Source organism: Lepisosteus platostomus, chromosome 17 (assembly GCF_059453375.1).
Source record: "Lepisosteus platostomus isolate fLepPlt1 chromosome 17, fLepPlt1.hap1, whole genome shotgun sequence".
NCBI lineage: Eukaryota > Metazoa > Chordata > Actinopteri > Semionotiformes > Lepisosteidae > Lepisosteus > Lepisosteus platostomus.
Genome location: NC_142627.1, coordinates 13,414,345 through 13,431,239, shown reverse-complemented (window position 1 = coordinate 13,431,239; position 16,895 = coordinate 13,414,345). Strand labels below are relative to the sequence as shown.

Here is a 16,895-nt window from a genome sequence, read left to right as displayed (position 1 = left end):
GCAATTAGTGTGAGAAAATGAGAGGAGAGATCACGGTCCATCAGAGGAAGGCGAGACACTGGAAGTGAGCTCACTCGGGGGTCCTCTTAACCCAATGAAAAAAAAAAGCATTAAAAATTATTCTGTGTGTTTGCTTGTGAACCGTCATGGCTGATGAACAAATTGTGCGTGACACTTGCACTGCCCGGGGGGGGGAGCGACCCATCAGCAAGCACGCATGGACACGCCTCGTCGGAGCCGCTTTGTAGCACCGGACGCCTGCGAGACTCCTGCTGCGCCCGCGGCCCGGGGCGACTCACAGACGCGCCCAGCTCCGGCTGCAGCCGCCGCCGCACGGGGGAGCGGCCTGTGCTCCTGAATGCGCACTGGGGCAGAGAGCCCTCACCCTCTCCTTCAGTGCGCCGCTGATAAAGAAGGAACAAGAAAGGCAGGATAGTGATGGAGATGTGGTTACTAATACTCGGTTATATAATCACGTTACAGCATTTAGTGTTTTCTTTTCCTTAATGGCATGAATTTGGTGTCACATCTTACATCATATATGGGAAGACACGGTTGCATTGAAACACAGTTTTATTTGGATAATTTACGTTAAGGCGGTAAGAGCGTCCCTATCTTCCTCACTGCTCCCTTTTTTCTCAAGTTAATCATATACTAAATTGTAAAAACCTCTTTATACGTACAGTATGTTATCTTATGCTCTTACACATTTTTAAGATTATGCTCTGTGGTTTGCGTTTTTGAATTTAATGGAGAAGAGATTCCTGCTGTGTCAAAAGAGCAAATCGGCACTAGAACACGAGGTGTCAGGTGCAGGGTAAATTCCCTAGAAATACAGGGTACCTTTTTACTGGGAAACGTGGAGACGTGACAGGATTTTAAAATTCCAATTAAACCAAAAGATTAACCTACACCCATCAACTGTTTACTATCCCCCTCCAATATAACCTGTTTCTTCAGGATAGTCATTGCAGAAAGTTTAATAGTCACTTTATCGTGTAAGCAACTGCAATATTAGAAAACTACTATTCAAAAATAAACATTATTAAGCAACAGTAATTAGCAAAGGTGCAACATGAATTTGCAAGTTAAGTTAACTCCATTTAAGGGGCATTGTAAAATTCCATCACGATTCAAAGTGCCCCCGAGGAACCTGGAGTCATAGGGCATAATTAAGCCATAAAAGAGTCATAATTTAATAGTATATACCATCTATTTTAACCCTCAAATGTATCCTTTGTATTCCTTAACTCCAGTGCCCAAGCAAATAGTTTGAGCTGCCCTGTCTGTAAATTCAGGCAACGGATAAAGACTGGTGCTCCCAGCTTGTCTCAGTCCCTTATTCTCCTTATTAATTAGTTGTAAAAGCTACTCATCTCCTAATTGATTCACAGTCACGGCTGTTCAACTTTTTCACTTAGTACAGATGAATCCCCCGACAGCAAAAGCTCGACACCAAAAAAAAAAAAAGACGGGAAGGAGATCAGAGTGTTGGCGTCACATCTTTGACGAGGTTGCCAAACAGATGCAGGAAACAAAACTGGTCCCGCATCTAACATTTGGAACGTGGCTGCACAGGGTAACGTTCATTTATTTTCCTGGCAACCAAAAGTCCTTTGTCTGCACAGGATTATAAGCTGCAATCCAGGCCCTTTGTCTGCTGAGTTCCTGATACAATTTTATCAAATCACAAGATGAGAACATTGCTTTGCGAAAGCTCTTCCATGCACTACTGCGTTTGATCAATTGAGTCTTGCGTTTTGAGAGCTTTCTGGCCAAAAAAAAGGCTTCTTAGGAGTTACTTAGTTTGGAAAAGTTGCAGTGCGGGCTTGGCTACACAGAGCCCAGTGGGATACATGAACAGCAGTGAGAGGCCCATATTGCACATTATTATTAAAAACCTCTTCCAGAGGTTACCAGTTTCTGGCTATGTGTCTACCTGTTTCATTACTTTCATACATGCTGCTGATTTGCTGGCAGTGTCACACCAAGCACGACACACGACAGCCTCTCTCTCTGGCACTCAGGGTCTTGGAGGTGACAGGATATAAATGTAAAGTATCTCCAGGGCTTCTTTCTTGTCATTCTTTTCCCATTTGGAAACCAGAGTCAAGCACAAGGCTATAAAATACAGAAAATATAGAAACCAATGTCAGACACAAGGCTGTAAAACACAGAAAATATCACCAGAAGTGAATATGGGTAATTACAATACTGTGGAAGAATCCTTAACCTCTGATTTATCACCTTGAAATGAGTTTTGGAGTTTATGGTGAAGCTTGAAATCGTAATGCATCTCAGATATATTTTGATTTAATATTTGGTCCTGTAGTTGCTCAAAGCAATTTCTAGTATGTATTTTTGTGCATCAATAACATTTTACTTGCCTTAGAAAAGGTAACACACCAAAAAATACTTGATATTGCTGAGTAATTCAAAATCGGATGACCATTTTATATTTGTTTGCTTTGGTTACCGAAATACTTTGAGTTCTGTTTTAAATACTTCTTCAGTGTTCCTCAGTCTCATCCTTATAGAAGAGATCTTAATTTATCTTATGAGAGATATGCGAACTTTTCCATCATTAGAAATTTGACAATTAAATCTGGAAACAATAATTGAGAAAAAAAACTTTATGGCCGAAAGTATACTGTATTTAATTACACATCTCCAGCACACATTGTGAGTAGGGTGTGTAATATACTGCCCAGCTTTAATAACATGCCATGTTCTGAGAATTTCAATGCCATATTGATAAATGCACTTGGAAAATTCCCAACACATATTCATCAGGAATGATTTGTTTTAACTGGATAAGTTCTCAAATATAGATATAGAAGTAGTTTTTGAATCAGAATGCTATGTGAAATTCATTATCCATATAGACCCGACTGCATGGCAATAATTTTATTGTAGAGTACTCTGTACAATTTTGTAATCTCACATTGCAAAAAGAAAATTGCTTCTAATCTAGAGAAGAGCAATTTAAATGGGAACAAAATCCAATCAACTCCATTTGCAGGTGATAATGAAGTAAGTGGAATCACTGACACATGGCTAACATAGCGATGGTGAGGTAGACAACATTGGCGTCTAGTTACACAACATTTTGAACAACCAAAAAAGATGAGGTGGAGGTGTTGAACTACACCTCAAAAAGAACATTCAGGAATAAGAATTTAAGACAGATTAAGCAAGGTTCTCAGAATCTGTATGGGTCAGACAAAAAAACAAAACAAAGCCAAATTAACAGGGAGTGGAGGTTACATCCGCTCTGAAAAGTGGAAGGTAAGAAGAAAAACAATATTTTGGCTGTGGAGGTTTCTTCAGGTATGTGGGAATACACCAAAAAAAGAGGATGTGAGAAAGAAAATGATATAAAGGAGAGGGAGGTAAATATTTCTACATAGCATGCTCCATACCCCTACAACCGTTTGTGTAAAGTGTCTTCTGTTCTTAGTTTTGAATGCACTTTATCGTAGTGTCCTCTTGTGTCCTCTCATTCCTGTTTCACTGCTGGTGTGTGAGAACGGGTTCAAAGAGAAAACTGGGAGACAAATTCCAGAGGAAGCATAAAAGGCCATGGCATAGGAGGGGGATATCGCAAAAGATAAAAGCTTTTTTTCCCCTCCGTTTTTCCTCATTTCACTTTCTGACACAAAGGGGTTGTTGGAGTCAACCAGCTATGCAGGCAGTCGCCATGTTGTACAAGCCTGGCGTCTTTCAGGTGGGAATAAAATCATCATGCCAATTAGGGACTAGAAAACAAATGTGCTAGTTGGGCCAAATGGCTGCCTCTTGTTTCATTGAACAAAAAAAAAACTACACTCACCCGAAGAAGGCTCCATGGCTGAAATGCGTTTTCTTTCTTCTCTTTTCAGCATGGAATAAACCTATTGTTCCTTTGCAAAAAAAAAAAACCCATATACAAATATAAAAGTCCCAAAACATGAAGACAGCTTTTACCTAATTGAAAGTACAAATATATTCTTTACTGTATAATAAATGCCAAGAATGTAATGTTGGCAGTTTAATATTAAAGTTCAAAATGTTCACTTCTTTTGAATAACTCCAGCCTTTTGTTTTCAATATTATCTTGTAAAGTTGTTTATACTGTACATTCCAAGAGCTATCAGCATGTGAAGTTTTTTCTGTGAAAGATTTAGAAGTTTTTTTTCTTTCAAGCACTTAGTTTTCAAGGCTTTGATTAAGATTGTATAAAAAATAACCAGTTATACTAATTCCCACTTATTGTAATACAGAAAAACAGAGGGGGCAAACTGAACACCGAAAGGGCATTCTGTTCCCTAGTTGGTTTCAGGATGATTTGAAAATTGTTTGCAATACTATGTTTATCCTTTGAATGGAGAAAACTAAAAAATTACTTCAGTGAAAAACAGAAAAAATAAGGAACCTATATAATGCAGTGAGTACATTTAAAACAATTCTGAAACTTCCAGGGAAAAAAGATACTTTCTTGAATTTCATTTTCTATACAACGAAGTGTTAAAGCTCTGGAAAAAAAGGGTGAGAAAATGTTCCATTCATAGGGCATACGGAAACACAAAGGGTTTAAACAGATTAAATATAAAAAAACGAGGCTGACAGACAATTTTTAACCATTGGACTGTTAACGGTTTGCTCAACTGTTTAACTTTAGCACAAACCCTTTAATGCTGCATGACTCACTGGTCTGTGATTTTTGTCTTGCTCCAGTTGCACATCAATGCACCACTTTCTAAATGTGGCACTTTCAGACACCTCTATACGGCACAGCACTGAAAATAAATGATCACAAACTCTGCTTGAGTCATCTATGTAAAACAGTAGTATTTGTGATGCAGAGCGAAAGGACACTTCTTGTGAAAATAATGACTTAAAGAAGTCATTAAAGACCATGATGCTTCTCTGCTTTGCTCTCATATACTGCAATATGCTGCTTCAGAGACTGCAGAGCATGGGTAAATACATGCACTGCACCTGAACTCAAGACATGCAGAAAGACTGCTTTCAAGCATCAGGGATCATCTCCAAAGACTTTGAGGGCATTTGGGAAATAAATGGCAAACACATTTCAGGCTACATTACTATTGTACCAAGGCTCCACAGCCAAAATGTTGTGAATTTCTTCTCTTTTCAGCATGGAATAAACCTTTACTTCTTCCTTAGTAACTTTGGTGACTCTTTGATGACAGAATACAGAAACTGCTATGATTTGCCAATTATAAATTAAGGAGCTACTAAGACAATGGGTTAAACAAAACCTTACAAAACACCTACTGTCTGTATTAAGAAATGACACAGTCCTCAAGGAAAATAAGCCCACGAATTCTGCATTATAACACATATTGCTGCATTGCAGGAATATAAAATATCCTAAAATAAATTTAGCTTTGCACTCCTAAATTGGATAGAGAATATAACATTCTCTAAAGCAGTCAGCTAACAACAGTGAATTTAATGTTTCCATATGTTTTTTGGCATGCTTTGCCATATCCTAGAATAAAAGACAGGGATAATGGTAATATTTTTACAGTTTATTGTATAATATAAAACTACAAAAGTAAGACTGCTCAATTTCATGTACACCTCCACTGTTCTGATACTACAGCCCATACCTTGGTGCAAATACAGTAATCAGTTTGTTGTTTTTCCAGATGAATATGTTGGTAATATTGCATAGAAAAAGGCACAGCTCCAAGGTCTGTGGAAAGAAATACAGCCTCCTTTCAAACAACTGCAGAGAACCCTTCCCCCACATGTATGTCTAAGGAGTTCACACTCCCTAACCCCCTGCAACAACATGAACACAATCTTCTGCACCAACTGGGAATGGCCGCTGTTTCATTAACACAATTTAGGCTGGGGTGGGTGGGATAGGACAAAGTTTATAATAAAAACATTTAAAAGTTTTGAAAAGCTTCCATGAGGTACATTTTTTTAACAGAAATTTGGCTTTAAGATTGACATTTTTATCAAGAAGCCTTTAGACTCCAATGTCTGTGATTAAAGTGTGGGTAAAATAAACGCCAACATCCCCAGCCTCCTAAAACCCACAGAGAAAGCCCTCATCAGGCTTGGCCTAGGGAGTGTGAACAACACATTTGTACAGAAGACCAGAAACAAAAAAAAATGTTCAAACATGGCTTCCACCCTGGTTCCATACAAAACATACATTCCTAAAGAAGATTACATTCCTGCCATACATTCTGTACACATTACAATCCAGATGTTAGCGTCACAATAAAATAAATATATTTACACGGGAAATAAAGAATAAATAACTTAATGAAAACAAAAAAAATCACTTCAAAACCAAAGATTTAATTATCACCATCATTGTTATTGCCCAGTCAGCTCTCTCCTGGTCACTGCTGCTGCAATTGTTCAACTAGCAATTTTATATACTGTATATAGTCATTCCAATATGTTTCCATACAGCGAGTCCTATCTGTTATCTGACATGACTGCACTGGGAATACCTTTGTCAAGGTCATGAGTTCATGTGTGTAAGAGTATTCACTCTGCTCAATGGCCATAACTACAGTGTAGTGAAGACAAAGAGTTTGAGCATAAAGGCTTTTAACATCAACTTCATTTTGGTCAGAGAGGGAGGGAGACATCCGAGATATAAAATGGTCTGTGAAGTTGGTGCACCAGTGGCCTGTGGTAATCTTTACTAGCACTGGCTTTAAAGCATTCAGCAGCAGCAGATGGGAAGACAATTTCTTGTGCAGGTGTGCACCGAGGATGCTGCGCTATGCAGAAAAAATACAATGTCTTCATCTCCTTGTCCACAGCACAAACAGCACATTGGGAAGCTTTGCGTTTTGCATTTTTATTGTACTGATGAAAATAATTTCTTAACTTACCACACTAATTTAAAAAATCGCAATACTCAGCATGCAGCATGTGGGATGAAGTAGTTTAAAATATGTTCTGTGTAATAACACATTTTATAGCCTATGTATATTATTTGGTCGTTTTATAAAGCCTGGGACTTTTAAAGGTATACAATGCAAAATGCTGTTTGCATATTTGGAATGAATGTCAGTAAAGTAGAATATTTCCATTTTATAATTAGCAAATAAAATAATGGTCCCTTTGAGTGCAAATTGTAGCTGAGACAGAGCTCTATCTTAAGAGGCAGCTGCATTAGCCTACTACTGTATGTGCTAGATCTGTAACCTGCTCTCCAGATGCCCACCTCCATTAAAAACTGAAGGAAATAAAGGAAGATCACATCTGACTGCTAAGTCTTTGCCAGGACTTGCAATAGTATCTCTCAAAAAGTGGTTTATGGAAATGTTAGTGTGTGTCTTTAAATCCCAGTGCAGATACCGAATCACAAATAAGGACCCCTACTGAAAAAAATGTATATTTAGAAGATAAAAAAGCTGCAACTTTAGTGCAGAGTGTAGCAATCACCCTCTGCAAGTTCCTTCATCATATTGCCTCAAAAGCTGTGCAGTGATTCAAAGTGCCAGCCTGTAGCACTGCCTCATACAAGACAGATTCTGTCTGTTCAGTGATAAGGAGAGAGCAGACTGCACTTAAAACATTACTGGATGACACAGAATATGAAAAAACTTAAATAAATTAATATAAAAGTTACTCCTAAAGAAGCCATACTCATCTCAATATTATAGGTTGGAACCCTGCACACAAACATCTATAGTACCATTAAAAGGCTACAAATGCCATAGTAATTTTGGCAACAGGCATGATACATTGCAATAGTATCTATACTATAAATTTACAAGACAATGAATTTAATTTAAAACAAAACCATTTTGGTGCAATGGCGGGTTCGCGACAAGTTTGCAGGTTCAGATTCTTTAGGGATAACATGCATAGGAAACCAATTCTTTGTTTTTTTTAGAAAAAAAAAGTAATGTGAAATTGTAAAGCAATTACATCAGTGAAACAAGAGACTCTACCATATTGAAAATGCCAAGTGATGTAATGGTCTTGGCTCCTAGTTTCTGGAGTGGAGGCAGGTCACATATAGCTCACCAGCTGTCAGTCTGGGAGAGGAACAGGCTGAAGTGCAATGGTACTCAGGCTTACCAGGGTACTTTCTGCTTCTGCAAAGCCCTGGCTGAACTGTATGGGAAGGCAGAAGGTCAAAGCTCTCCTACAACATGCGTATAAGGAATGTCTGTCAATTCATTGTAATGCTGCATTGTAGGTCTTTTTAAAAACGGTTCTCTTATAAAGGTATCAAAAACATGCTGATTTCACTCTGTTTCTGTACTTACATACTGTACAGTATGCAATGTGTTTCCATGTTTCTGCTGTGAATACAACAGAAATAATCAGTTTTAAAGCAAAGGGTAAATATATGTATTTTTACAGCTCACATGGCTATTTAACTTTTACATGGTAAAGAAATTAATTATATCAACTCTGTCTAAAAGCTTACAAATAAAATAAATTAAAAATCATGGTCAATTAACCATTATACATTTACATACATAATGGTTACATATACATTGTATATATTTATACACATTTTTTAAAATATTCAATCCTTGACATCTTAATTTAATGGCTCTGGAGACTAAAGTTTCATGTGTTTGATCAACATTTGTCACAGTGAGCGGTTTGTGAGAAAATTTATTGCCAGGAGAGAGAAGCACAAAATCGATGGTGACGTTTTAGTTCAACCTTTGAAAATACACATGAATATTTGACTGAAACCCCGCAGACATTGCTGAAAGTACATTTGCACCCAGTGAAGTTCTAATGCAAATTAATTTGCTCCAGTATTTTGAAGTATTCACATATAGAATGTCACAATATTGTTATAAAAGTACAAGCCAGTGTTGTACATTTGAAATCCTAGGAGATCAGTGAGCATGTCCTATCAAAATAGCTACTTTTTTACGAGTAAAAACTTTTGTAGGTCTTTTAGAAAACAATACCATTCGATTGCAGAATCAGTATAAAAATATAAAATAAATTTGGGCAGCAGTTTTAAACAGCCATGTTATGCAACAGTCAGTTTAGTTAATGCCAGAGGTGACAGAACTGAATCAAAACAGGGCAATGAAACAGGTCGGAGAAAAAGAAAGATTAAATAACACTTGCCTTGATAAACATTGCTCAACAGTAAAAAAAAAACAATGCACATGCAACACAATCCTTTGTTGTATATACTCCTTGTGCTTAGCATTTGAAGTTCATTCTTTGCACCAGAATAAAACTGTGGGAGTTATCAAGTCTTCTGTAGGTAGTCATGTCTTTTTCGATGACTTTTCTTAAAAAATAAAGACAAAAAACAGAACCGGAATTTACAAAGTGGTCATACACAGATGAAGGCACTCAAACTCTGCTAGAAGCCTAGTGTGATCCTTAATTTCTTCTTTTTCTTGGAAAGGCAAGCAAAGATGCATGCACAGTGTTGTGAAGTACTGGGTGTTGTCATTATTACCAGTATATAAAACTGTACAAAAAAAAGTAAGGGGTTCCTGTAGAAAGTTTCTTTGATTTTATTTTCCTGTCGATCAGGAGCCCACAAGCACTTCCATGATGTGGTCCAGTTCCGTCAGGTCCATTTTAAAAGGCTGATTTGGGGTTACCGGTTGGTTGTTGTATGGAGATAAGGTCTTGAGGAGGTCGTCGGCAGTTACCGGAGCAATTTTGGAGGTGGTTCCCGTGGCAGACGTGCAAGGGTCGAAATCGTACATCGAGGTGTCGATATCGGCAAAGAGGATGTCATCCAGGGCCAGGTCTGTGAGGAAACCCGTGGAAGTCGTGATCTCCAGGTTACTGGAGGGAAGGGAGTCCATCAGTCTGGATTCGGCTGCTGCTGCCACTTTGCTCTCCTGCTGCGCGGTCAGTCCTTCAAACTTTTGGCTACACACCTTGCCGCCATCTTTCGAGTTTAACGCGGAGGGCGGCTGGGGGAGAGGGGAGGCCGGGGTCACGGCTCCGGGGGAGGTAGTTGTCGGACAGAGCTCCTCGATTTCGTCCAAGGCCGAGGAGAAGCTGTCCTTCACGGCCGCCGTGGGCGGCTTGGCTGGGCCGTCGGGGTGAGGGAGGAGGTGGGCGGCCGAGGACGACGATGTGCAAAAGGAAGAGGCGTCGTCCTCCAGGAGCGAGGCCGGGGTGAGGCAGGATTCCAGTGGCGTGGTGCTCGCGAGCAGAGAGGGCTGCGCGGGCTGCGCGGGGGGGGACAGGCCGCCGAAGGCCGGCTGCGCCTCGCGGTAGCCCTCGTCCAGGGCGTCGTCGGCCGGCTGGGAGGCGGCGAAGAACATCGGCCGCAGGCTGCCCTCCTGCTTGAGCTCCTCCTGGATCCGCCGCAGCATGTTGTTGATGAGCACCCGCTTCTCCAGGCTGGGCTCAGTCAGGGCCCGGTGATTGTACAGCTTCATGAGGGAGATGTTGAAGATGGTCTGCCTCTGCAGGGTGTAGGACACCTTGGAGGGGCCGTCCCCTCCGGGCGCCCCCGCCGCCGCCACCGCCTTGCCTTCCAGTCCATCGTCATTCTCGTCCAGCTTGCGCTTTGCCCCTTTACCCAACATATATCTGCAAGACAGAAGCGAGACCAGTCAGCGTTAACCCACACCAGCCCCTGCGCACCCAGGCAACGAAGCCAGCGGGGACCATCGCAGAACTCCCCCGCGACTCGCGGTCCGCCCCCCTGAATTTCCGAGCGCGAAGAGAAACGTGATAAAGTCCCGGACGAAACCTTCTTCTTAACCCAGGAGCAGCGCTACAAGATTCAAAAGTCGACTGCTGTGGTCCCAGAAACCACCCCACTTGACTTCGACCTTCTTCGAGAGTAACGTAAGAGAGTGCTTGCGTTGTGAAACTTACCGGGAAACACCACGTCACGACATGGAAAACAATTCAAGCTGAACGAAACTAGAGTAAGCATATTAACCATAGTAAAAAAGACACTGAATTCGGCTTCTTTCTGCGAACGCAATAAAAAATAAAAAGGTGATGGCAATGCTGACAGAACAAACCAAAGTAACATCAGTTCAGAAAAAGTAGCCAGAAAAATCAACCAGCTGCAGTAAATTCAGTTCATTCAGCTGAGGGAGACCTCCGGCAATGCTAATGAAAACCCTTTCGTGGAAAACCAATCATTGAAAACCACTACCAAATCTGGTCATGAAAATACAAAGGATTTACAACTTAAATGGGACCTTTAAAAAGCCTTCTGAGAATTGAGAGGTTACTGCATTTCTTTACTCTGTGTCTAGTTCATTTCGAGCATCCGAAATTATAGGGGAGGATGGTGATCATAAAATGACCAACCATTACACAAATTTAGTGGGGCTAGTTCAATAACAGGCAGGTGAGCGTAGCTATGGTCCAGTTGCAGGAGTATATTGTGCAGAAATGTGATGACTTTTAACAACCAGCATCACCTGTTGGAAAATAAAACATACTCTTAAGGACCTGCTACTGTGTGAATAAATAATTTTAAATACATGCACACATTTTGAACTTCAAATCTAAAGGTTTACAGAATTACAGGATTATAGGAAAATCAGAAATTCTGTCATCCAACAGGAGGTCAAGCTAATTTTCAATGTTAATGACGTCTCTCTGCAGCTTTAGAAAAAATAATTGTTTTACTCTGTCAACTAGTCAGCAATTGCAAGCCATATTGTTGCATTTACCCTATGCATCTCTACATATACACACAGAATAGCAGATGTTGAAAATATGTATAGATACGCTGCAAACACACAGCACAGTATTTATCACGTTCCAGGTTTACACATAGTATGGGAACAGCAATCGCAAAGCATGTTGCCATCAAAGCAATAGGTAAATAGCATTTGCCTTTAGAAAATAAACATATCTGATAAAGAAAAACCATCAGGCACATTGATTAGATGTATTTTTACCTTGACACCATATACCATGATCTGAAAAATAAAATGAATAATATAGCATATATCTAATTTAGTAAACATTGGACTACACCCAGTATGAACACCAAATTCAGTTTCCACCTTCCTTTGCAACTTAATAAAGGAAATTTTAAATGGAAGTTCTGTAACTTAATTTACGGTACAGGAAACATTCTTAAGCAAATTTGAGTGAAAATAAATTATCAACATACTGCTGCTTACGTGAGCTTCCAGGAAGTCTGTAGCTGTTTCTGGTATAGCTGAACATGACTCAAGACTTCCTGTATAAATGGCCATACAGCTAATAGACATTTAAAAAATACTAACCATAAATGAGCTGATTGGCACACAAAAGAGTATCAATGACTGAAGAAAGACTCAAAATCCTAAACTTGCCCACCCAGAAATCAGAAACATGTTACTACAAGTAGTTACAACAAAGTACATCTTTCTCAAACTTAGCGACTCGGTACTGCTAAATAACATCACTTTCAATAACGAATTTATTATTTTACGTAACGAAACGTATTTCTATATATCCGTAAGACAATGTACAATTTTAATAGATTTTTTAATTGATATTTCTTTTGTTCTATGTCATTGTTTTGCGTTTTCTTCTTGTGTGTGATGTGTGGTAATGCCCATGATTGAAATATTCCACCATCACATGATTACTCACTATGACATTAAGAATCATCGGCACCTCTGTGCCCCACATCAGCAAGAAATTTGACAAGAAAAACGTAAGATTAATGTCGCACACTAAAAACACACAAATGCTTCTGGAAACAAATTAGTTAGCTAAAGAAAAATGAAATCATTCCCACATGACTAAGAACATTTCAGCCAGCTTTTGAAGTGGAATAATGACATATAGGTTGCCGTCAAAGCAATACGTAAATAGCATTTGTTTTAAGAAAATAAGCATATCTGAAATATAGTATATGTATATGATAACATCTCAAACTTATCACTAAAAGAGTGGTTAGCTAAGTAGACCATACAATTATTTCCACTACATTAAAAACACTTTTTCAGGCTAGGCTATCAGTAAAGAACACCACTGAATTAAAAAAGTAAAATAAAAAAGTCAATAAAAACTTAAAGGGGCCAAGCTTACCGTTTCTTGTTTTTTAACCACCCGATCCCCTACACACAACATACTGTAGTCTCAGAAGCAGAGGTGCTGTTGCCAGTGGAAGTCCTGCCAGGCTGACAAATGAACAGCTCTCCCTCTGCTTATCGAGTCTCGGGCTCAATTCTAAGCAACCAAGTTCTCAGGAAGTAGAAGCGGTTGAGCCAGCCGACTCGCTGGCGTTACCATGACGAGCAAGTCAGCTGGGAATCCACCTGTGGGGGGGGTTTAACCCTACGCTGCTGTTGTCGTGACAAGCAGAACTCAGAAAGTCACGATCCGAGTTAAAAAAAGGACCTCAGTACAGTTTAAAAACAGAAAATAAAAAGCAGGCAGCCGGCACAGCATAAATCCAACAACGTTGGGGGGGGGGGGGGGGGAATTGTGAGAAGCGTCCAAAGCCGGCTGTATGAGGTCCTTCCCCCCTCGAAGTGCAGGCGGGAGTTTCTACATGGTGCTCTTTGAAAGAGCCAGATGCCTCCCTAGCCCCACCTTGTACACCCGATATGTGAATTTTGTTTAACCAGAAATTACTCACTTCACATGTGTGCGGTACTGTGCAGGCAGTGGCTGGCTGCCTGGGTCCAAAGGCTGGAAGCCGAGGTGGGAGAGACCAGCTCCTGGAGCAGGCCTGGCACTCAGCTACAGAGCCTCCTCGACTGACATCCTGCGCAGCATGAGCAGAAGCGTGTTCTAGACCTCTGCTTTAGAGGCTCCTAGAAGTTAACAATGCTATAATGTACAGTAGAAAAAAAAAAAACACACTGACACAACGTTTCTACAGTCCTGTGCCGAAAAGAGTTCTGCAAAAAATACTTAATGTAGTAACAAAAAAGTAACTCTGTTGGAACAGTTAATGAGGACTATTACATTCTCTGGTTGAAGTCATATTTTTGACCGGACAGTTGGATACAGCTCTTCACAAAAGACTTTTTAAAAAAACACTATCTGATCAATGGTCTTGTTTAAAGTATCTGTCTCCTTTTAACTAGGCACTGTGCTTTTCAGACTTAAAGTAAGCATGATTATTTATTAGTTTTTGTGCCAATGAGTGTACTGGTGTTCGTCAAACCAAGTTCTGTGTACAGATGACTATATAACCAACCATCATTTTTACCCACATTTAATAAAAGCTTGAACCTATATACAAATAATAAGCAGGTTCTGGTCAAAGGAAAGGTTCTGAAATATTTACTGGTCCAAAAGCAGCTTGAAGCTAAACAAAGAATACAGATTAGCACAAGACAAATTGAAGTAATATTGATTGATAAAATTTTATTTTAATTTGGAAAACAAATCTTTTCCTTTGAAGAACATTCTAAAGGGCCTGGAAAACACTTACTTTGCAGCTAATCCAGTAGTTTCCTAGATACAACATGTTCCAAATTTTAGTAGTCTGCTAGTACTGTTTTTAGGAACAGTAACAATGAGGGTTTGGCCAGAGATGTAAAGACATTTGTATATTTTACAACATCATTGCACTATAACACCATCCTCCTAAAACAGTTACAGGACTTGCCATCTTCTGTACTGACTAAACACAAAACGCATTATTAGGAATTACCATATCTAGCTTTAAACATTAGGCCATCATTTGCTGTTTTCTTAGGGCACAGAAGTGTAATCAGTAGGCTACAAGAAGAATTACCATCAGAACTACAGTACTGTAAAAAAGGTCCCGCAAACTGCTCTATCCGTGGACTCATTTCACAGAATTCCCACCATTGAAAACATTTTTTCTCTCCTTTGCCTACAAAATATATTAGCTAAACCTAGCACAAAACCTCCCCCAAAAAAAAGAAAAGAACAACAGCAAGAAAATGAAAATCAACCAATAGCTGTGGCTAGGCGCATCCAAAAAAAAAAAAACGTGAACAGAGACAGAGCTTCTCATGATATTATGATACTGTAACTTGATACAGCTGTTTCCATCCCTGTGTTGAGCTCTCCTCCCTTCCTTCTCTACTCACAATATATTATTTCTCTGGTGTCCTGGCCAAATTTCTTCCGGCCTTTACCAATCATGGCCTGCTAATAACCCCTTCTATGAACTGGCTTCATCCCCACCGACAGTTGGTGTGTGACGAGTGTATTGTGCTCACTTTGGCTGCGATCACATCATTCAGGTGGGGGCTACAAATCAGAGGGTAATCCCCATGACCTGTAAAGCACTTTGAGCGGCGTGTCCAGAAAAGGGCTATATAGGTGTAAGGAATTATTATTATTAGTAGTAGTTGTTGAAGTACTGAGGCTACTGTCAGCTCTTTGTGTTTGTAAGTAGTCACATATCGCGATGAAACCTACCCACAGAGGCTCCATTGTCAACAAGCTGTTCTCCTAATTCTATGCCCTCTTTAAAATATTTAAAAATGGGGGCAGGTAGATTTGCAGCAAAATAACAGTGGAAGACAACACGTCTGTGTATCTCCTTGCCTTGATGTACAGTGCTTACAAGGCGCATGCTAGTTAATGCACAGTTTGCAAGGCACAAGTGCGGCGCTGGTGCACAGGGAGTTCAAGGCCACTGGGAAGACTCCTTACTGCGGCACCCATGGCTGTTCCCCCGATTCTGAACTGGAATCAGGGGACAGGAGCTTTCCCCTTTACAGTCCGGTGGTGCCATGCGGGTCAGCAGATATCTGGATGTACAGTTTGTACCAATGAGCACCAAAAAAACAACCCAAAGTGGAAAGTAATACTGACTAAATAACAGTGGAAAAAACAAGGTTCACTGTTCTGTTTCTGTCTGGTACCCTTTACTGAAGCACACAGAGATATACACAGCTTACAAATGTAAGACAGTTTTAGTCAGGGTTTCCTGAGTAAGCAACTCAGCACCAGGTTTTGGAAAAGTACAGGACAACTATTTTGATGATTTCCAGAACAGTATCTTGAAGCCAAATTAATGTAACATTTTGATCATCTTTTCCACTGCAGAACATAAAAAGGTCACAAGGAGGCCTATAATGTTGAAAGTGCTGGCGAGGACGAGGGGCTCACAACCCTCTGAGGCAGTGGTTTCCAATCCTGGTCTTGGTGCCTTTTTGGTTATGCTTTTCTAAAACACTTGCTTGAAAATACCTGCTTTAAACAGCATAAAACAACACAAAAATGAACAATTTGTTTAATAATCATATTTTATTTAAAAAAACCTACACCAAACTGATCCATGCAGCCATTACTGCAAAATAATTCAGAACAGAAAACTCCTTAAGAAAAACAACTATCACACAGCTTCACTTGCATACCTTAGGAGGTGCTCTCCAGGTAAATGTACAAATTGTGCAGGTTTTTCCTCTCCTGTGTTATCGCTGAAGGGACATGGTGCTGGCCTGCACACATACAAAACTGGTCAGACCTGCTTCGTAAGTCATAGAAAGTTCTGCAGGACTCAAATACCAAGCACTGAGCTTTTCACAGTTACCAACCCCTTTATAGGAAATCATCTGGACAGCTAACATTCAATGACTAATCATTTGATGATTAAGAGTTGTATGACAGGAGTTGAGGTGGGTTTTACAGAAATGTGTTGAGAAATGGTATAAACGAAAGACGCAATATCGCAGTCATACAGAAATATCTGTCCTTACTACTGTGGCTGTGTTAATGCACAGTAACTGTAAGCACTGTTCCCGGCACTGATTACAACTGTATGTAGAAGATGCCAAAACACATTCATTTACTTGTCAAAAAAAGGATTTCAATTTTCCTACATTTTAGATTAATCCTACATTTATTTTAGACTTTCAGTAGTGTACTTGAAGGAATTTGAGCAGGGATGCTTCTTAAAAAGTCCACTATAATGACACCAATAGCTCTCCTCTTGGGATGTGAAAAAAATCACAATCAGCAGCCCTGACAAGCTCGTTAGGAAGCATGCTGCC

The 16,895-nt window shown here is 39.9% G+C and overlaps 1 protein-coding gene across 7 annotated transcripts in view; it reads right to left on the bottom strand.

Moving 5' to 3' along the window:
* Nucleotides 1-5,522: 5,522 nt before the first annotated feature.
* Nucleotides 5,523-16,895, bottom strand: part of sertad2b (SERTA domain containing 2b) — a 40,963-nt gene continuing 29,590 nt past the window's right edge. For 2 of the 7 annotated variants that reach the window (XM_088609804.1, XM_088609803.1), the window contains exons 2-3: nt 13,550-13,743; nt 5,523-10,533 (exon numbers count right to left, since the gene is read on the bottom strand). In XM_088609804.1, coding sequence (XP_088465930.1) covers nt 9,510-10,529 — 1,020 coding nt within the window. In that variant the 5' untranslated portion in view covers nt 10,530-10,533; nt 13,550-13,743 and the 3' untranslated portion in view covers nt 5,523-9,509. Of the gene's footprint in view, nt 10,534-12,996; nt 13,523-13,549; nt 13,744-16,895 lie in introns of those variants that run through there. The other 5 variants (XM_088609805.1, XM_088609806.1, XM_088609798.1 and 2 more) reach the window with 3 other exon arrangements.